Source organism: Puma concolor, unplaced genomic scaffold, assembly GCF_028749965.1.
Source record: "Puma concolor isolate L17-30 unplaced genomic scaffold, mPumCon1.1.hap2 unalloc_scaffold_30, whole genome shotgun sequence".
NCBI lineage: Eukaryota > Metazoa > Chordata > Mammalia > Carnivora > Felidae > Puma > Puma concolor.
The window spans coordinates 328088-350525 of record NW_028240237.1 but is presented as its reverse complement, the minus strand read 5'-3'; the positions used below and the strand labels follow the sequence as shown (position 1 = coordinate 350525).

Below are 22438 nucleotides of genomic sequence, written 5' to 3'. Positions count from 1 at the left end.
GCCTCAGGGGGCCTGAGTGCTCATGGACATGGTTAGGTCTCTCTGCCAGGGGGTCAAGGGCACAGGCTCCCTTGTCTCCTTCCCTCCACACTGGGACCCAGAGGACAGTGGGCCAGGAAGAACCCCAAACCTTGACAGTTGCTCATCAAGGCATCAGAAAGACCTATGTTCAGATCCTGGCTCAGCCCCCTGCCACCTGTTGACCTTGGCCGGCTACTTGAATTCTCCAAGCCCCGTTTCCTTAATTGGCAAGTAGTCCTAGTACGCTCTGGTATACTGGAAAGCCATCAGGTCTGGCTATCAGAGAGGCCCGAGTGGGGCCAGTGGCATGCTGTGCATCCTTGGGTAAGTTACTTGACTGCTCTGACCTTCATTTTCCTTATGAGGTTTTTACAAGGATTAAGTGAAATCACATGTTTGAAAGTACCTGGCACAACGCACGGTGGGTGGCGCCACCAGATGGAATTCATCCCCTTGTCTCCTGCCCTCCCCCCACTTCACGGTATAACTGCCCTTGGTGCCTGCACGATATAGCTCTGATCACCCTAATCACCCTAGCTGCAGTGTAGCTGTGGCAGTTATATGCTGGTCTCTCAGGTGGTGGGTTCCAGGCAGGACACTGTGATAGCGCCTAGTATACATATGGTGCTCAAGCAGTGCTCTTATTTTTGTACCTTTGGGAGGTAGGGTTGCATATGACTTAAGAGCATCGACTCTGCAGCCTGAGTTCAAAAGCCGGCTCTGCCCCTTACTGGATGGGCACTCTTAGGCCAGTCACTTAACTTCTGTGTGCTTCAACTTGCGCATTTGTAAAATGAGCAGGATGTTAGCACCATCCTCATAGAGTTGGGGGAGGGGGTGTTAAATAAAGTAATAATTATAAAGGGCACATACTACATGCTGCAAGCGTGTTTTGTTAAATCAAATTTACGGACGGGCACCTGGGTGGCTCAGTCGGTTGAGTGTTGGACTTCAGCTCAGGTCACGATCTCACGGATCCTGACTTCGAGCCCAGCGCTGGGCTCTGTGCTGACGGCTCGGAGCCCGGAGCCTGCTTCGGATTCTGTGTCTTTCCCTCTGCCCCTCCCTTGCTCACGCTCTGACTCTCTCTCTTTCAAAAACAAGTCAACATGAACACAATTTTTAAAAAATAAAATAAATCAATCAAATTTATTGACCACCTTCCTTGCCCAGAGATGCTCACCATCCATCTGCTGGCCCCAGTTCAGGCCTTTGGCTGGGCTCTGTCCTATTAGTTCAGGGAAGTCCTTTCTGACCCTGTGTCTATTTTCTTATGGGAGAGGGGAGGGAGCCGAGCTCCCAGAGAGGTGGGGGGAAGGCCTTGGCTTGGCCTCCGGGTCCTCGCCTCCCACCCATCAGCACTGGTCAGGATCCAGGGCTTGCTGCTCCTTTCCTGGGCTGGCTTTCTCCGGGGTGGGGGCTGGGCCGGGCTGGGTGGGCTGCCCCTCACTCTCAGGAAGAGATCCGACAGGCAGGGAATGCATTTGTAACCGCCCAGTGGTCCGCACAAAGGTGGCTACAGGAGGAGCTTCCTCTCCAGGAGGAAGGGAGAAGGTCAGCGGCCCACATCCGGCCCTGCCTGTTCCTCCCAGATGCTATGGAAAGATGTCCTAGTCACTTCGTCATTGCTGGGCGGGGTCTTTCCTTCACGCTGGGGCTGGTCCCTTGGAGGACTCTGGCCTGCAGGGCTGGGCACACACTCAGAGGCACAAAATCTCTCCTCCTTGCACTCCCTGGCCCCCCATACACACAGTCCAGAGCCTGCGGGACGAAGCAACCAGTTTCTGGAGAATGATCCATGTGCACTCGAGAAGAATGTGTATTCTGCTGCTTTAGGATGAAAAGTTCTGAATATATCTGTTAAGTCCATTCAGTCCAGTGTGTCATTCAAAGCCATTGGTTCCTTGTTGATTTTCTGCTGATGTGATACGTCCATTGTTGTGAGTGGGGTGTTGAAGTCTCTTACTATTATGGTATTATTATCAATGAATTTATGTTTGTGATTGATTTACATATTTGGGTGGAAACATTGGTGACACAAATATTTACAACTGTTAGATCTTCTTGGTGGACAGACTCCTTAATTACGATATAATGACCTTCTTCATCTCTTGTTATGGTGTTTATTTTAAAATCTAGTTTGTCTGATATAAGTATGTCTACTCCAACTTTCTTTTGATGACCATTAGCATGATAGATGGTTCTCCATTCCCTTACTTTCAATCTGTCAGTGTGTTTAGGTCTAAAATGAGTCTCTTGTAAACAGCATATAGAAGGATCTTTTTTCTTATCCATTCTGATACCCTATGTCTTTTGATTGGAGTGTTTAGTCCATTGATATTTAGAGTGAGTACTGAAAGATATGAATTTAGAGCCATCGTGTTGCCTGTAGAGTTGGTGTTTCTGGTGATAATCTCTGGTCCTTTCCATTCTTTGTTGCTTTTGGTCTTTTTTTGTTTTATCTTTTCTCCAAAGAGCCCCCGTAAAATTTTTTGCAGGGCTGGTTTAGTGGTCACAAACTCCTTTAGTTATGTTTGTCTGGGAAACCCTTTCTCTCTCCTTCTATTTTGAATGACAGCCTTGCTGGATAAATAATTCTTTGCTGCGTATTTTTCCTATTCAGCATGTTGAATATATCCTGCCACTCCTTTCTTGCCTGCCAATTTTCTGTGGATAGGTCTGCTGTGAATCTGATCTGTCTTCCCTTATAGATCTACGACTTTTTTCCCCCTTGCTGCTTTCACAATTCTTTCCTTGTCTGTGTATTTTGTGAATTTTACTATGACATGCTTTGTTGATGGTCCGTTTGTGTTGAATCTAATGGGAGTTTTCTGTGCTTCTTGGATCTTGATGTCTGTGTCCTTCCCCAGATTAGGAAAGTTTTCTGCTATAATTTGCTCACATGAACCTTCTGCCCCTTTCCCCTCTTTTCATCTTCTGGGACTCCTATGATTCAGATGTTATTCCTTTTTAATAAGTCACTGAGTTCTCTAAGTCTTGTATCATGCTCTTTTGCCTATATTTCTCTCTTTTTTTTCTGCTTCATTATTCGCCATAATTTTGTCTTCTATATCGCTATTTGCTCCTCCGCTTCATCCATTTTTGCCGCTGTGGCATCCATTTGAGATTGCATCTCAGTTATAGCATTTTTAATTATGTCCTGACTAGATTTTACTTCTTTTATCTCTGCAGGAAGGGATTCTCTACTTTTTCAACACCAGCTAGCGTTTTTATTATCATGGTTCTAAATTCTACATCAGACATCTGGCTTATATCTGTGTTGATTAAGCCCTTGGCCGTCATTTCTTCTTGTTCTTTCTTTTGGGGTGAATTCCTTCGCTTTGTCATTTTAGAGGAAGAAAAATTAATTAAATAAAAAATAAAAATTAAAAAATTGAAGACAAAATATCAAATGAAAGAAGCTAGATCCTATATGTGTTTTGGTCTGCTTCTTAAAAGAAGCTTGATAGAATAGAGGCAAGAAAGGGGAAGAAAAGGGGGAAAGAAAGAAGGTAAGAAAATATATATAATAGAATAAAATTAAAGAAAAGGTTAATTAATAAAATTAATTAAAAGGTTAATTAATAAAAAAAGGTAAGAAAATTTATATAATAGAATAAAATTAAAGAAAATGAAATGGAAGAAAGTATTTTTAAAAATAAAGAATAAGGTCTAAAAAATAAAAATAAAATTTTCTCTTTCTGTATCCAAGAAAGAGGAAAAACAGAAAACAATTTAAGCAAAAACAGAAGGAAAGGAAATGAAGAAATAAATGAACCATCAGGTGGAATGAAACCTGAATGAAGTTATATCCAGTTTCCCCTAGAACTGGAACTATGAAGTCTTCTTTAGTCCGTACACTAAACAGGTGGAGTGACTTGTGCTGGTCTTCGAGGAGATGTGCCTGGAAGCGCAGTTGGGTGGGGCTTGGTGTAACAGTCTGTTCTCCACTAGGTGGCGCTGCTTAGCTTGCTGGGGTGGATCAGTGTGGTGAGCATGTGCGTGCAAGGGAGAGGTGGCTTCGCCCAGCTCCCTAGTCTCTGGCATTGGAACTTTGTGCTTTCACTGACACAATCAAGCACCCCTCCTTTGTCTCAGGCCTTCCTCGACTCCCTGTCCCTACCCGGTCTGTGTCCAAGATGTCCACCTACCAGGTGGCACCTCCCTCTAGAGTTGATCTCAGATGGGGCTGTGTTTCAAAACCCCAGACACTTGAGAGACCCCTGAGGCTGGGACCGGTGCCAACTCTGGGGGAGAGTCTTGCTGAGCAATGGCCAGGTGCTGACTTGCCTCAGAAGACATCTGTGCGATCGTGCAGTGGCAGAGGGTCAGGGATTGTGGCAAACCACAACACACAGCCGGTTCCAGGTTTCATTGCACTCTGACGTCCGATACCAGCAAATGTGGCTGCTCTCTGGGGTCTGCGGGGACTTTTGCCCATGGGGAGGCCATATGGCCTCTACCAAATGCACCCCAAGGAGGAGAACTGCTTCTCCCTATTGGCACAAGGACCCGTCAAACCCCACTACCTGCCCCTGGGGATTTGCCCTACTTCCTCACCAGAGCACCACCAGGCACTGACCTCCAGAACTTCAGGCTCTGTGCTCCACTGTTTATAGAATCCTGGTGGTACTGACACCCTCTCCTTTCTTCCCATCAATAGATTTTGGGGGGCAGATTTCTTGTTCAGTCCCCTGAGAGTGTTTTCACTCTTTCTCTTTCTCTCCAGCTACTTTCAGGGAAGTGTTGTTCTTTCATGATTGTGATGGACCGCGCTCTCTTCCTCTCTCTTTTCCCTGTCCTCTCTCAGCAAAAACAGCTCCCTACCCTCCGTGGCTTTTCTCTCCCCCGGTCCACCTCTCCACACTGTGTACCTGCTGAGTTCTGTGGCTCAAGTTACGCAGATTGTTGTGTTGATCCTCAGCTCAGTTTCCTAGGTGCTTGACATGGTTTGGTCCTGATCTAGCTGCGCTTCAGGGATGAGGCAAGCTCAGGGTCCCCATGCTGCTCCACCGTCTTAACTCCCACCAAAACAAATCACTGACACAGACAACACCAGAGATGAATCTAAAACACGTATGCTGAGTAAAAGGAGCTGTGGCAGAACATATGTTTCAAGGATGGCTGAGACATAGATTTCCCGCCCCACACGATCTTATTACAGTGTGACTGATACATCTCCCACCAAAAGCTTAGACTGAATCTGGGCAGGGTCTTGTGATTGCTTCAGTAACAGCATTTGGTGGAAGGGAGGCTCTGTGACCTCTGTGACTTCACTCGGCTACCGATTTAGAGAAGAACTGTTTTAAGTTGCCTGCAATAGACTTTTCCCCATAGGACCCATGTGAAGGTGAGACACAGACAGACACTGAGATGGCGGCCATGTAGTGCAGGGATACTCTGGACACATTAACAAAGGAAAAAAAACAACAACATTACAGATAGCCACACCTATACTAAGTACCCTTTTTGTAAATACTGATGTCACGCATTAGCAAATGTGGCCAAGGAGCTCAATTGTAATTTGAGCAATACCTATCAATTCTCCCTTACTCTGTAGGGATAAAAAGGTAAGGTTGAGTGAAAAAGTCGAGTTATCTTGAAATCTTTCTCTAGTGTGCATGTGAAACCAGCGACAGACAGGATGCGTTCTTTCTTTGGACCTGAGTTTTTTTCCCCAAGCTTTTCAGAATGCCTTCTTGATGTCAAACAAGCATTTTGAATGATTGTTTTAAATAGGCTTACAAAAGTAGTTTTTCTGGAGTGTTCAGTGGCATCCAAAATGCTCACCATTAACTGGCAGATTTTGCATTATGTCTTTAAGCTCCTTTTCAGTGAGGTCCATGCCCATAGCTCCCAAAACTTCACCCACTTTACTGGAATCAATCTTCCCTCCTTATGGAAAAAGAAGTATACAGGTAACAGTTAATGTCCCTAAAATGTGGGATAAACCCTCACCTCGAGAGGATGATGGTTATCATGTTCCTCCAAAAAACCAAAGCCTGATGAGATCTTTACAGGAGGACAGAGTCAATAATAAGAGTTCGAGTTTGAGTTTATTGTTTTAATTTTAATCTTAATATAAGCACGCCCAGTATAAAAACTGAAAGGTGACAGAATGACTTCTCAGAGAATTCTAGTAGGGTGATAACAATTCCAGCTTTTCTAACCACTATTGTCTCATTTTCATTGTGTTCGTTTTTACAATTAACGTCTAGTTACGTTAAGGCATGCTGTTTTTCCATTACCATTTAAAAATTTTTTTAATTTAAGTAAAAAGTAAATCAGTATCAGTGAAAATATTAATAGTAGTACCAATAGTGTGTGGATTTGGCAGAAATCATGAAGGTGGTATTCGGAACCTTGCTTAGACATGACCTTTTTCCTGGCCTGCTCCCTGTCTACCTATTCAGTCCCGTGTTCTTTCAGTTTCTTGGAGACTTTCTAGCACTCTCTTGCTCTCTTGGTCTAAATGTCAGATTAGTAGTCCTTTGTTGCTGAATAAACTAACTGAAGAGGTGCTAATTTTCCCTTTACTTTTGCTATGTAGCCTGGGCTCTGATAATTTCTACTTCTGTCAAAGTTTGAAAAATCCCAAGAAAGCATAGGAATTCTTTCCAAGTTACAACATAAAAGATGATCTCCTAAAGAACACGATCATCTACAAAAGAAACAAAAGTATATAATAATGTGTTAAGTGGCAGAGTTGACAATTTAATCACAAGGAATTAGTCTAAATGCCAAACGTGATGATCTCAGACTGATTTGTGTTTTGTTAAGTTTCTCCCTTACCTTTAAGAAACTTTATACCATCCAGCAACCTTCTTCGATAGACCTTTCCATCTGTAAGGAAAAGGACTATTCAGATCACAGAAGAGCCATGTGGAACTTCATTACTGTCTAGTAAGAAATCAGCAATTTCAGTAAGACATCTTTTGTGAACTGCCTTAGAAATTTTCTGATTTAGTGGCAAATAATGAAATTATAAGGGATGGGGATACTGACATTCTGCCATTCTGAAAAATATCTTTTATTTTTCTTTTGTGATATTTTCATTTTCCCCTATTAGATCACTCCTTTCTCTTTTTCTCATTTATTCTGGATTAAATTTTACATCTCTTGATAGACTCAAAAGTTATAAGTAATATAACTGAATCCTGATGATAGGAGTCATGATGATACAATGGTTACTTCTCAAACCAAAGATAAATTTGGCACAGAGAAAATTTTAACATATAATAGTCATTTAAAATTATGTAACATGAATCATAAACTTATTTCTGACAAGCAATAAGATAGAGACAATTTTACAAGTTTTCACAAGTTAACAATACACTTCCCTGTATGACTACATTTTTATTTAAATACTCGCTATCAACTGGCAGATTTTTCACCAGTTGTGAGAGTTCTTTATCTGTGAGTTCTATTCCCATGTTTCCTAGAACTGTTTCCATGTCATTGACATCAATTTCCTCTCCTTTAAAAGGACAGAAATGGTAACATGTGAGATTTTAAAGAACCATCTAGTTATTCTAAATAATAATGAAATCTCTTATTGCTGTTTAATTATTAGCACCAACTACTCAATCTGTAATAAAGTCAAATGAGTCCCGTTTGACTGTAGTTATGGTAAAATATTAAAGTGTTTATTTCCATAACTTTAGTAATAATAGAGACAAAATAACAGAGTGCAGAGTAATGCATTTCATAATATTCTGTTGTGGGAGATTACTAGTAGGTAATAAAACTTTAGTCTCTTTTTATTGCACTAATATGTGTTTAGTAAAAATCTGGAAAAAATGACATTACAGGGCCTAACAAAATATGGCACTATGTTTTGTTGTTAAAGCATTGACAAACCGGAGAAAGACAAATACTTTCTGATTTCAGTCATATGTGGAATTTAAGAAACAAAACAGATGAACATAGGGGAAGGGGAAAAAAAAGGGAGAGGGAGGCAAACTCTTAACTATAGAGAACAAACTGAGGGTTGATGGAGAACAAACTGAGGTGGGCAAGGGATGGGCTAAATGAGTGATGGGTATTAAGGGGGGCACTTGTTATGATGAGCACTGGGTGTTACATAAGTGATGAATCACTAAATTCTACTCCTGAAACCAATATTACACTATATGATAACTAACTAGAATTTAAAGAAAAACTTAAAAAAAAAAGAAAACCCTGAAAAACCAAAGTCCAGGAAATCAGTTTATTAAAAATTATGCCTAATTTATTTACTATTATTTTTAATGCCTCTTTATTTTGAGAGAGAGTAAGCAGGGGAGGGGCAGAGAGAAAGGGACAGAGAGAATCCCAAGCAGGCTCTGTGCAGAGCCAGGTGCGGGGCTTGATCTCACGAACCGTGAGATCATGACCTGAACCAAAATCAAGAGTCAGACATTAACTGACCGAGCTACCCAGGTGCCCCAAAATATCATAATTTAAAAGGAATATAAAGTAACAGGGAAGAATATAAAATATGTGTAAAGAATCAGAATCATATGTATTTGGTAACTTTTTCCTCACCTGCAACAGCTTCTACTTTCCTCGTCAGTTTTTGCAGATCAACTTTCTTAGAGCCTGTACGACAAAGTTTAATCAGAGAAGAACAATAACATGGACTCAGAAAAAAGATACACAGGACAGGAGGTTTTTTTTTTTTAAATCTAAGATTTATGGTTCCAGAAGATGACCAAGGAAAATAATTCATTAGCAATGAGGACCAAGATTTAATAATAAATAATGAAAAAAAATCTTAAATGGTTTTATTAAATAATAAAGATGAAAACTGTCAAAGTTTATTTCACCTAATATTTAAGAAAATTCAGGTTATAACTATTCCATGATTCTTAGAAGAAACAATGAATTCAATGCCGACTGTTACAAGTGTGTTGGGATGTGATTTTTTTCTGAGCAAATTAGGTTATTGTACTCCACAGCTTTTGAACTTTGAAATGAGACATATAAAAATAACCTTTACCAAAAGATTGACTTTGTTCCAAGAGGTCCTTTAAAATCTTTTGAAATTGAAAACACTGTATGTTGAATGTCCTATCATATTATTCATGTACATATTATTCATGTACAATTTTTTTTCTTCAATTATTAAATGTTCTAACTCTGCCAGGTCCACATTCGTTAGTGGCTTTGTGTGATTTGAGTAATCCTTCAATCTTACTTTCCTCACTTTTTAAAATTATGTATCTCTCAGTATTCGTTAGGATTGTTATCTTGTGTTAGCACATGTTGATGCAATGGGCAGGTAGAGACCAGTGTTAAGCAGTGAGGGATATTTGATAGGAACTAGTTACTTAAATGGTCAATTTAGTGATCCGCTGAACCTAATTGGTAGATAAAAACATAGCCCAAATCCTGTCATTTTACCACACCATTTGTATACATCTTTTTAAAAAATTTTTTAATGTTTATTTATTTATTTATTTGTTTTTTTAATTTTTTTTTTCAACGTTTATTTATTTTTGGGACAGAGAGAGACAGAGCATGAACGGGGGAGGGGCAGAGAGAGAGGGAGACACAGAATCGGAAACAGGCTCCAGGCTCTGAGCCATCAGCCCAGAGCCCCACGCGGGGCTCGAACTCACGGACCGCCAGATCGTGACCTGGCTGAAGTCGGACGCTTAACCGACTGCGCCACCCAGGCGCCCCTAATGTTTATTTATTTTTGACACACACACACACACACACACACACACGCACACACACACACACACACACAGAATGTGAGCAGGGGAGGGGCAGAAAGAGAGACAGACACAGCATCCGGAGCAGGCTTCAGGCTCTGAGCTGTCAGCACAGAGCCTGATGCAGGGCTCAAACTCACAAACCGTGAGATCATGACCTGAGCCGAAGTTGGACGCTTAACCACCTGAGCCACCCAGGCACCCCATGTATTCATCTTAAATTAAACACAAAATAAATTAAGCTTAAAAAAGTAGAATTTAAAACATACTTTGTGTAACAGACTAAAAAAAAAAAAAGAGCGTTTAAGAAAAGGTAAACGTCCCTTCTTTTACCTCTCCTCAGCTTCAGTACCTCTCCTATTACTAACAGTTTTGTGTATAGCCTTCCAGAACTTTCTTATGTTTATAAAGTGTATTACATATATTTTTTAAAAATTGTAATACTATACATATTTTTCTGTTAACTTTCTTTGTTATAGTGACCAGAAAAGAAAGCATCTCAATATCTATGAATAGAGAAATGAGGAATGGCTGAATAATTACATTTCATTTACATTTGTAAATAAAAAAGGCAGATGTTACCACTTTACACTGACAGATTCCTCAGAATGTGCCAATCTACACAGGCTCCTCTTTACACGGGACATACTGCATTATCAAGATTTGACACATGGAGCTTTCTCCTGAAGGCACAGACAGGTGTGTGGCATTTCTAGGTTTTAGTTTTGAGAACCCTGTGTCAATGACAGGTGCACTTAGTGGCTGTCAAATCTTCATATTCTTTTATAAGCGAATAAGCCATCCGGCTCAATGGTCAGAACACAGAGAGGACTGTATTTGGCAGGTACACACAATGGCCTTGGCACTGAGGAGTGGAGCCTCTCATGGATGATGTTCTGCACCATGGTGTGAATGGCAGTGATATATGGATCAGCGAGAAAAAATAAAAAAACCACATTGCAGATCCTATTTTTGTAAAACCAGACAACAAAAATCCCTCCCCTTCTCACTAGCATCCACCCATAGTCCAAGATGTATAAAGAAATAGATGAGAGGTTTTATTTTTTTTTTTTAATTTTTTTTTTCAACATTTATTTATTTTTGGGACAGAGAGAGACAGAGCATGAATGGGGGAGGGGCAGAGAGAGAGGGAGACACAGAATCAGAAACAGGCTCCAGGCTCTGAGCCATCAGCCCAGAGCCCGACGCGGGGCTCGAACTCACGGACCGCGAGATCGTGACCTGGCTGAAGTCGGACGCTTAACCGACTGCGCCACCCAGGCGCCCCGATGAGAGGTTTTAAAGCAACAAAAATGAACAGCCTTTGGGGCACCTGGGTGGCTCAGTCGGTTGAGCATCAACTTCAGCTCAGGTCATGATCTCACGGTTCCTGGGCATTGGGCTCTGTGCTGACAGCTTGGAGCCTGGAACCTGCTTCGGGTTATGTGTCTCCCTCTCTGCCCCTCCCCTACTCACATTCTGTCTGGCTCTCTCTCAAAAATAAATAAACGTTAAAAAAAAAAAAAAACACACAGCCTTTTTCCTCCCTGAGTTCTTCTGCAAGCTATTCAAATGCCTTCAGGCAACAAATAATTTAAACCTTCGAAACAGTCAAAATTAATTCTGCAAGCACAACATCTGTTTAAAATCACAGTGTTTTCTATAATGCTCACCACGCAGAAGATCCTTTAACAGATTCAGTTCCTTTTCTGTCAGCTTGACCTCCATGGCTTCTAAAACAGGATCCAGGTTATTTACATCAATCTTCCCTCCTTGAAAACATGAAAAGGAAAGAAAAAATGGAATGAATACAAAATATTTAGAAAAATTCATGAACGTATATTATTATCTTCAACTAACAGACATGAATGTTTTCCCCCTTTCCCCCAGTTTTATCTTATTTAAAAAAATTTTTTAATGTTTATTCATTTTTGAGAGACAGAGAGAGACAGAGCATGAGCAGGGAAGGGGCAGAGAGAGGGAGACACAGAATCCGAAGCAGGCTCCAGGCTCTGAGCTGTCAGCACAGAGCCCGACGCGGGGCTCAAACTCACGAACTGCAAGATCATGACCTGAGCCGAAGTCCATCGCTCAACCCCCGAGCCACCCAGGCGCCCCTCCCCCAGTTTTATTGAATAATTGACATATGACAGTGTATAAGTTTAAGGTGTACAATATATGCATATATATCCACTGCAAAATGATTACCACAATAAGGTTAGTTAACACATCTGTCATCTCACATAGTTACATTTTTGGTTGTGTGTATGGTGAGAACTTTTAAATTTACTCTTTCAGCAATTTCCAAAAATATGATAGTGTTGTTAATTATAGTCAACGTGCCTTACATTATATCTCCAGAACTTACTCCTCTTATAGCTGGAAGTTTGCATCCTTTTGACTACCTTCACCTATTCCTCTCCCCAACCCCCTGCCTCTGGCAGCTACCAATCAGGTCTCTGTTTCTATGAGTTTGGTTTTTTAGATTCCACCCATAGGAGGTATCACATAGTATTTGTTTTCTTCTGTCTGACTTATTTCACTTAGCATAATGCCCTCAAGTTTCATCCTTGTAAATGGCAGGCTTTCCTTCTTTTCTGCGGTCAAATAATATTCTATTATGTATTATGTATGTACATATATATATATATATATATTCTATTTTCTTCATTCATCTGTCAAGAGACATGTTGTGTCTTTGTCTTGGGTATTGCAGATAATGCTGCAATGAACATGGGGGTGCAAATATCTCTTTAAGATAGTAATAGTTGGTGCTGTTACATGAATATACTGCTAAAAGAGAATGACTTCACAATCTAGCATAACTGCTAAAATTTTCGAGCAAAGAACAAAACGACAATATATATGTACAGCTCTTTACAAGCTGAGTTACAATTTAAAGAGTTAAAAGCAGGGGCACCTGGGTGGCTCAGTTGGTTGAGCGTCCAACTTCAGCTCAGGTCATGATCTCATGGTTTGTGAGTTCGAGCCCCACATTGGGCTCTGTGCTGACAGCTCAGAGCCTGGAGCCTGCTTTTGGGTTCTGTGTCTCCCTCTCTCTCTGCTCCCTCCCGCCCCCACTCGCACTCTATCTCTCTTGGTCTCTCTCTTAAAAATAAAAAAGCATTAAAAAAATAAAAAAAATAAAGAGTTAAAAGCAGAGTTAGAATTAGAATTTGTTTCCTCAAACGTTAAACATACAGGCCCAGGAAAAAGTTAGGTGGGGCAGGGCTGAGCAAGTGTAACTAAAGAGCAATAACCAGTAATCTCCACCAAGAAGTAGAAATTATAGTCCTTTCCTAAACTCTTACTCTGAGATTGTTTTGTTTGCTTCTGCTCACATTTTGGAGTAAGTCCCAAACCTTCTTCCTTTCTCCTTGCCACCTTCCTCCCTTGCACACGCCTGCCTGCCTGCCTGCCTGCCTGCCTGCCTTCCTTCCTTCCTTCCTTCCTTCCTTCCTTCCTTCCTTCCTTCCTTCCCTCCTTACTTTCCTTCCATCTTTATTTCTGTTCATATAATTGTTTCTTCAGAGAAAGCTTCAAAAACACAATGCAGGGGCGCCTGGGTGGCTTGGTCGGTTATGCGTCCGACTTCAGCCCAGGTCATGATCTCATGGTCCGTGAGTTGGAGCCCGCGCGTCGGGGTCTGTGCTGACAGCTCAGAGCCTGGAGCCTGTTTCGGATTCTGTGTCTCCCTCTCTCTCTGCCCCTCCCCCGTTCATGCTCTGTCTCTCTCTGTCTCAACAAATAAATAAACGGGGGGCGCCTGGGTGGCGCAGTCGTTAAGCGTCCGACTTCAGCCAGGTCACGATCTCGCGGTCCGTGAGTTCGAGCCCCGCGTCGGGCTCTGGGCTGATGGCTCGGAGCCTGGAGCCTGTTTCCGATTCTGTGTCTCCCTCTCTCTCTGCCCCTCCCCTGTTCATGCTCTGTCTCTCTCTGTCCCAAAAATAAATAAAAAACGTTGAAAAATAAATAAATAAACGTTAAAAAAAAAAAACCACAATGCAGTAGAGAACTTTTCATCTAAGATAAAGTAAGGATTACTACCAGCAAAAACATAGATGTGGTACAAGAAGCAAAATAAGGTGTTATATCCTAGTGATATAAATTTAATGCTTAAGGATATTTCATATGCCTCATCTTTGTGCTTCTTACTCACTTTTATTATACTTCACATCCTTCAGCAACCTGCTTTGAAACACCTTTCCGTGGGCTGTAAGAAAAAGTACAATTCAGATCTCCAGAAAACCAAAACATTACAAATTATATGATTGTAGAAAGATACATTTCAATGATTTGCTTTAAAAATGCATTTATTTTATAGTTATACGACGTGGACATTTAAAAATATAAATGTTTGTGGTGCCTGACTGGCTCAGTCGGTAAGGATCTGACTCTTGATTTGGGCTCAGGTCATGATCTCCGTCATGAGACTGAACCCCATGTCAGGCTCTGTGCTGAGTGTGGAGCCTGCTTGAGATTCTCTCTCTCTCTCTCTCTCTCTCTCTCTCTCTACCCCTGCCCTGCTCATGTGCTCTAGATAGATAGATAGATAGATAGATAGATAGATAGATAGATAGAGATAGATAGATGTTTTCCACAGTGACAAACTTACCCATTCTTTGGAATTACAGACATTTATTAAACTCTCCCATGGTGCCATTCTAAAAAATACATTAAAATATTTCTTCCTTTTTATTCTACTGATGTCCTCTTTCTCCTTCATTATGTTTCCTTGCTCTTATTGCAAAACTAATACCAATCTGAGAGGATAGTATTAGTCACTCAGATTACTATATGGCAATGTAGTGATGAATTTCAGATTGTGTTCCACGAGGTAATGAAAGAATTTCTTTTCAAGTCAGAAGTGCCTTTCTCTATTAATTTATGGCATTTTAAGACAAAACTGTACTACTAAAAGATTAAGAATGGCTCGCACTGACCCATAAAGTCAGGTTCCCTGGAAGGCATGGTGGCATTTATGTGGCATTCACTTACCATCAAGGAGCAGTGTTTTCCTCAGTTGCTTGGCCTCCTTGTCTGTAAGCTCAATCCCCATGTCTTTTAGAGTATTTTGTAGGTCCCTGGAATCAACCTTTTCTCCTTTGAAAAGACAGAATAGTTACAGGTTAAACTATTAACGGACAATCTGATTATTTAACATGATCTAAACATTTACTTTTGCTGCTCTAGTCCTTACTCTGATACCAGAATGAAAAGGAAAGATGGAGTGAAAGATTTTCTAATAAAAAGAGTCAAATGCTAAATAAAAAATAGAATTTGTCCCTCGATATTAGCAAATGGGATGTATCCCTAACACTGGGAATGATATCACATAGTACAGAAGCAAATCTGGTCATATAATTATCCAGAAATAAGGTCAAGAGACGGTTAGTATGATACAAGACACAATTAACAAAGTGTGACATATTTTACTTTACTTTGTTAAAACTATGTAATTAGCTGTTGGTAATGGACTTTTATTTCTACAGCTCCACCCTGCTTTTGCTGTGATCATCTAGGTTTGGGTGTATAAATAAGAGCCAGGCACTTTTACTGAAAAAAAGCATCAAAGAATATATGACTTACAATGAAGAAATAGTCCTTTTGTTTTACTTATAAACCCAGATAATGTTAGATTAAGATGTTGATCAGTAGATGCACATATTTATCAAAATGAATACTGAAAGTATGTGAATCTGTAAAGCAGTAGTAGAATTTTGAGAAAATGCTATTAAAATTTTTAGTGTAAACCACAATTTGTTGCAAATCATTTATTACAAATTCTTGCCTGTAAAAGCTTTCACTTCATCCTTCAAAGTTTTCAGAGCAACTGTATTATCAACTGTAACAGAAAAAACACATAACTTGAAGCTCATAAAATGATATAAAATAGCATAAGAACGCTCTCCTCCCCTTCAGATTATAACAGCATTTTGTTACTGGGCATTTTGTTATGCACTTTAAATAGCCATTCAGCAATTCAAGCTGATTCAAAGAATATGCTTGAATATAGAACAGAAGAAAAGATTTAAAATATTAAAAATATACTTATTTAAAAAATGTAAATTTGACTTTCTATTTCATAAAATATCAACTCTTGAATTTGATAACAAAAAGATGAGATTCAAAAGCGGCCATTTTGGAAAGGCAAACTTTGTTGTCCTCAGAACTTCGCAGACTCTTCTAGTGGCCATGCCACCTGTGTCCAAATACTACATTCTCAACTTCTTTGTCAGTGTTCTTGTCCCATCTACAATCTGGACCTCTTCTGCGTAAAAAGTTCCCTCGTTCCATTCCTTTCATTGCTAACGGTACATAACACCTAAAGCTCAAAATCCAATGGTATCTCACGTGCTCACCACTGACTGGCAGGTTTTCTTTCAGATCTTCAAGTTCCTGGTCTGTGAGCTTGATTCCCATGTCACCTAGAACGGTTTCCAGGTTTTTGATGTCAACTTTCCCTTAATCAGAAAGAGAAAGGCTCGTGAGGGAAATTTAGTGACTCTAAAAAAGTTATTTTTAGATTATTTTTTTAAGAGAGTAAGGGTCTTCTTACCAAGACTTGAAGCTAAAATTTTATTACCAAAACACGAATACCACAAAGCCCAACTCTGGGCAAATATTTATAATACGGAGTACAGTAACAGAATCAACATGGCATTTAAGGTTAATGGTAAAATATAGTCAGTGTTCCAATGGGAATTTAGGTTTATAGTGACTTTGTGCTCACCTGTAATAGCTTTCATTCCTTCCATCACGTCATGCAGATCAACATTCCCGTTTGCTACAGAAGTCCAAAAGAGACATGTAATCAATGACATGAGCTCAGAAAAAGATACACTTTGTTTTTAGAGTATAATAAAGTCCAGCTAAATTTGTCTCACAACATAATTTTAATTGATACCCCTTTAAATCGAAGATCAAGATAAATAGATCCTGAATGCTACCTTTGGTACTCACCATCAACTTGTAGGTCTCCTGACAATCCAGCAAATTCCTCGTCTGTGAGCCCCATTCCCATATTTCCCAAACTAGTATGGAGGTAATTCTTTTTAATCTTCCCATCTTAGGAAAGAGACAGTAAAGCAACACTTGAAAAAAAAAAAAGTTGTATAATAGTAAAATTTAAAAATGTTTTTTAGGAAAACTATTATTAACTTCAATGACCACATATTATTAAAACAAAAGAAACAAAAGATAAAATATATTTCATGCCTCTGTTATTATTACACTTTGACAAGGCTGAAATCCCAAATAGGCTTTTCCACTTAAAGACTCAAATAGAAAGTCAATGGAGTCAGAACCGCATTTCCTTTAGTCTATTCTTGTGGACAAGCCTACAAAGTAAGACAAGGTTAAGGTGCTGGAACAAACAGAACTGCAGACCACTAACTTAATTACTCTGCATAAAAAGTAGGGTTCTTTTTTGTTTACTGGCTTGACTTATTAGTGATTATTGTAGCTGACCATTGCTTTTCAATAACAACCAGGGTTTTTTGTTTGTTTTTGCCAGGGTTGGTTTTTCTTCTTGAGAAAAAGTTGAAAAAAATCTAAGAAGACAGTGGACTTCCTGCCAAGAGAAAGTGTATATTAACAGCAGGTAAGATGTAGTTACGCTGGGAGAATTATAAATAAAAGCTTATATAGGGCCAAGATTCATGCTTGGATGGTGTACCTGGAGACCTAGATAACATGCCTTATAATTTCGTTTTTTACTTACTTTTGAGAGACTTCATAGCCTTCAGTAGTCTATTACGATATAACTTTCCATTGGCTGTAAGAAAAGTCATAATTCATGTAATGGTAGAATGAATACGAGTTTCACAAAAATAGCATGAACTGAATAATTTCAGAAGCAGAAAATGCAGTCTTGTATCAACATACAAAAATCAACTGTATTGCTATAGAGTTGCAACAAGCAAATGAAAAGAAAACTTAAGAAAGCAATTTCATTTACAAGAGCATGAAAAGCATAAAATGCCTAAGAATAATTTTAACAAAAGAAGTACAAAACTTATACTCTGGAGACTCTAAACCACTATAGAAAGAAATTAAAGAAGACCTAAATAAATGAAAAGACATCCTATGTTTATGGATTGGAAGACTTAATACTGTGAATGTAACAATATTCCCTAAACTGATCCACGGAGTCAATACATTCTTATAAAAAATTCCAGCTGGTTTGTTTGCAGAAACTGATGAGCTGGTCCTAATATTCATATGATAAAGCTCAGGCTCCAAAAAGCAAAAGTAATCTTAAAAAGGAAAAAGAAGTAGGGGACTCACACTTTTGAGTTTAAAAACTACAAAGTGACAGTAATCAAGACAGGGAGGTACTGGCATAAAACTAGATATATACATTAATGGAATAGAATTTACAATCCAGAAATAAACCTTCCAATGTTTGGTCAGCTGATTTTTGACAAAGGTACTTGCACATTCAATGAAGAAAGAACAGTCTTTTTAATAAATGGTGCTGGGACAACTGGACAGTCACATGCAAAGAGAATATTCTTTTGGATCCCTAGCTCACATTTTATACAAAAAGTAACTCAAAATGGATCAAAGACCTAATTGTAAGTGTTAAAACTATAAAAATGTTGAAAGAAAACATGACTGTAAATTTTCTTAACCTTAGATTAGACATTTTTGTAATATATGACACCCAAACACAAGCAACAAAAGAAAAAGTTATACCCTGGACATCATCAAAGTTAAAAATCTTTTGTGCATCAAGGAACACTGTCAAGAAAGTAAAAAGATAATTCACAGGACAGGAGAAAACTTTTGCAATCATGTATCTGATAAGGAACTTCTATCTAGAAAATATAAGGGACTTGTATCTAGAATGTATAAAGAACTTCTACGATTCAATAAGAAGAAGATAACCAAATTTAAAAACGGATGAGGGTTATGAGTGGATTTTTCTCCAAAGGAGGTATACGTTTAGCCAATATTCACATGAAAAGATGCTTAACATCATTAGCAATCAGGGTAATGCAAGTCGAAACCAGAATAAGATACCACCTCATACCCACTAGGATATTATCAAAGGACAGAAGTAACAAGTGTTGACCAGGATGCGGAGGAACTGGGACTCTGATACACCGCTGGTGGAAATGGAAAGTAATGCAGCCTCTTTGGAAAACAGCCTGCACTTCCTCAAAAGGTGAAACACAGAATTACCATATGACCCAACAATTTCTCTCTTAGGTATATACCCAAGACAAATGAAAATATATATCCATGTAAAAACTTGTACATGAACGTTCATAGGAGAATTATTCATAATAGCTAAAATGTGGAAACAATCCAAATGCGCATCAACCAACGAATGGATAAATAAAATGTGTTATATCCATAGAATAGCCTATTATTCAGCAGCGAAAAGAAACAAAGTACAGTTGACTTTAGAAAAACAGAGGTTTGAACTGTGCAGGTCCATTTATACGTGGGTTTTGTTTTTTTTTTTTTTATAGTATAGCACTGTAAATGTATTTTCTCTTCCTTATGATTTTCTTAAATTATTTTTTTAATGTTGATTTAGTTTTGAGAGAGAGCTGTCAGCACAGATCCTGATGCAGGGCTCGAACCCACAAACCGTGAGATCATGACCTGAGCTCAAGTCAGACGCTTAACTGACTGAGCCACCCAGGTGCCCCACCTTATGATTTTCTTATTAGCATCTTATTTTCTCTGGCTTACCTATTGTAAGAATAGGGTATATAATACATATAACAACAAAATGTACGTTAATTGACTTTACGTTACCAGTTAGGCTTCTGGTCATCAGTAAGCAATTAGTAGTTAAGTTTTTGGAGAGTCAAAAGTTATACACAGATTTTCGACTACACAGGGAGTCAGTGCTCTTAACCCGTGTTGTTCAAGCGTCAACTGTATTAATACATAACAGGACAGAGATAAACCTGGAAAACATTATGTTGAGTGAAACTAGTCACTACGGACCACGTATTATATGATTCTATTTATGTGGAATATCCAGAATAGGGAAACTGATGGAGACAGAAAATAGATTAGTGGTTGCCCAGGGCTGAGGGAGATGGAGAAATTGGGAGGTGACTGTTAATAGGTATGGAATATCTTTCTGGGATAATAAAAATGTTCTAAAATTGATTGTTGTGATGAATGTGGTGAATACATTAGAATTCACTTAATTGTATGCTATATTGGGTTACTTGTACAATATGTGGATGATAATTCGGTAGTACCATTATAAATATTTCACTTATGGGGTGCCTGGATGACTCAGGTGGCTAAGCGTCTGACTTCGGCTCAGGTGGTGATCTCGCAGTTTGTGAGTTTGAGCCTCGCGTCAGGCTCTGTGCTGACAACTCAGAGTCTGGAGCCTGCTTCGGATTCTGTGTCTCCCTCTCTCTCTCTGCCCCTCCCCTGCTCGTGCTCTATCACTCTCTGTCTCTCAAAAATAAATAAACATTAAAAATTTTTTAAAAAATGTTTCACCTAAAATTTTCATCTTTATATAACAGTGAAATTAAGGAAGAGAAGGCTTTTTCTTTTTTTTTTAAATTTTTTTTTTTTTCAACGTTTATTTATTTTTGGGACAGAGAGAGACACAGCATGAACGGGGGAGGGGCAGAGAGAGAGGGAGACACAGAATCGGAAACAGGCTCCAGGCTCTGAGCCATCAGCCCAGAGCCCGACGCGGGGCTCGAACTCACGGAGCGCGAGATCGTGACCTGGCTGAAGTCGGACGCTTAACCGACTGCGCCACCCAGGCGCCCCGAGAAGGCTTTTTCGATATGATAAGCTGGTCCCCTTGAGTGGGCCTACTGTACTGTACAAATATCTCTTTGCTTTCTTTTTAATTCTGACTTTTATTTTTAATTTCTTCCATTGCTCGCTTATCTCTCTCTTTTTCCTTCTTATGGTATAAGCCCTGAAGGGAGACAGTAGACATTTGTTGGCTCTGATGGCAACTTACATCTGAGGAGTTGCTTGGCTTCTAAAATAAACTCTAAACGACACTTACTGTTTTAAGATGTAGCTTACATTTTAGTTTTTTAAAAATGTTCCATCATGTTTGAGAAGAAGTGAAAATTTTCATGCAGATCTGCAAAAATCTAATTTCCTTGGAAGCTCCCACAGACACTTGTATGACTCACCATCAATTGGCAGTATTTTCAGCAGCTTCTCTAGTTCCTCATCTGTGAGCTCAATTCCGAGATTTCCCAGAACATTTTTTAGCTCACTAGATTCAATCTTCTCACCTTTGAAAATAAGAAATTTGGTATACATCTTCATTTCAGATAGCAGTAATAATTTCTTTTTTTTTTAAAGTTTTTAAATGTTTTATCACTTATTTTTGAGAGAGAGAGCGAGTGGGCGAGGGGCAGAGAGAGGGAGACACAGAATCTGAAGCAGGCTCCAGGCCCTGAGCTGTCAGCACAGAGCCTGATGCAGGGCTTGAACTCACAAGCTGCGAGATCATGACCTGAGCCGAAGTCGGACGATTAACCGACTGAGCCACCCAGGCACCTCCAGATAATAGTAATTATTTCTAATGAAAAAAGTTATTTTAGGATAATTAATACCATCTCCTTGTTTTCAGACTGAAAACTACAGTAATAAAAACAAACAAACATTTTCAACTACAGAATCAATGTAGATGATAGGTCAAATTTATTTTCTTAATGTGAACAAGAGAGTCTTCTAAAATCAGGACAGACTACTTTCAGAATGAAATTTGATCTATTAGTTAGAAAAATAGATGCTTATATGAATTTTTCTTTGAAAAAGTATTTTAATTTAAAAAATAAGAATTATATGATAAATACAATAAATTCATTACTTCCATCAATTTTAGGCTTCACTCTCTAATTTGCTGTGCCATTCTATACTGTGGTTATTAAACACTGGTGAAGTGAATTACATTATTGGCATAAACAACAGAGATTGTAGAATTTGAAAGCAAGAAATAGTATGGTAATTTCATTGCAAAATCAGATAATTTTATATCAATACATGTAACACTAGAAGCAAATATTTCATTAATAAATATAGAGAAATGTCAGAATTTACAAGTCAGTGATGAAGTACCAGGAAATATTAGCAAAAACCAAAATTTAATGTAGATAATTGGAATCCTAATTTTATAGTAACTTTTCAGTCACCTGTAAAATCTGTGATGTTTTCCATCAGTGTTTCTAGAGGAATTTTCTCATCAACTATAAGAGAAGATAAAATCGCAGTATATTATAGATCCCATATATTATGGATCTCATATATCATATAGACTTCAAATATTACATTCTAGATATAATACAAAAGTTTGTGGGAAAACATGGGAAGAACTATAACAGTTGCACTTAACTATGTGTCAGGCCCCATCATAATTGCTAATATTTACTTAAACAAATATTTTTGAACACACTTTTTAGATTATTATTCTAGTCCACTTTTATTCTAAGACAAGCATGAATAACAAGAAAATTCTAAACATGAAAACCACGCAATCGCAATGGTGCAGTTTGGCCTATAATATCTCAAATTTATTTGTGTTAGTAAGGGGAGGTTACTTAGAAGTGAATGTGTCTAAAGAATCTGCATTCTTGTATTCAAAACTGGAAAGACTCAACTACTAAACATGATACTTACAGAGAACATAAAAGTCATACATATCACACATATAGAAAACTGGTTTAATTTTGACTTTGTTAACTGGATACTCATAA

The 22438-nt window shown here is 38.9% G+C and overlaps 1 protein-coding gene across 1 annotated transcript; it reads right to left on the bottom strand.

The window, feature by feature from the left end:
• Positions 1-1376: 1376 nt before the first annotated feature.
• On the bottom strand, positions 1377-22383 carry LOC147571313 (uncharacterized). Its single transcript, XM_086696439.1, has 17 exons — positions 22362-22383; positions 21878-21931; positions 20870-20974; positions 17446-17499; positions 16686-16790; positions 16456-16509; positions 16085-16186; positions 15514-15567; positions 14721-14825; positions 13882-13935; positions 11396-11494; positions 8548-8601; positions 7394-7498; positions 6814-6864; positions 5812-5916; positions 1640-1782; positions 1377-1553 (listed from the first exon to the last, which is right to left on the bottom strand). Exons 1-17 carry the CDS (start codon positions 22381-22383, stop codon positions 1377-1379), a joined length of 1443 nt encoding a protein of 480 aa, XP_086552565.1.
• Between the last annotated feature and the right edge of the window lie 55 nt (positions 22384-22438).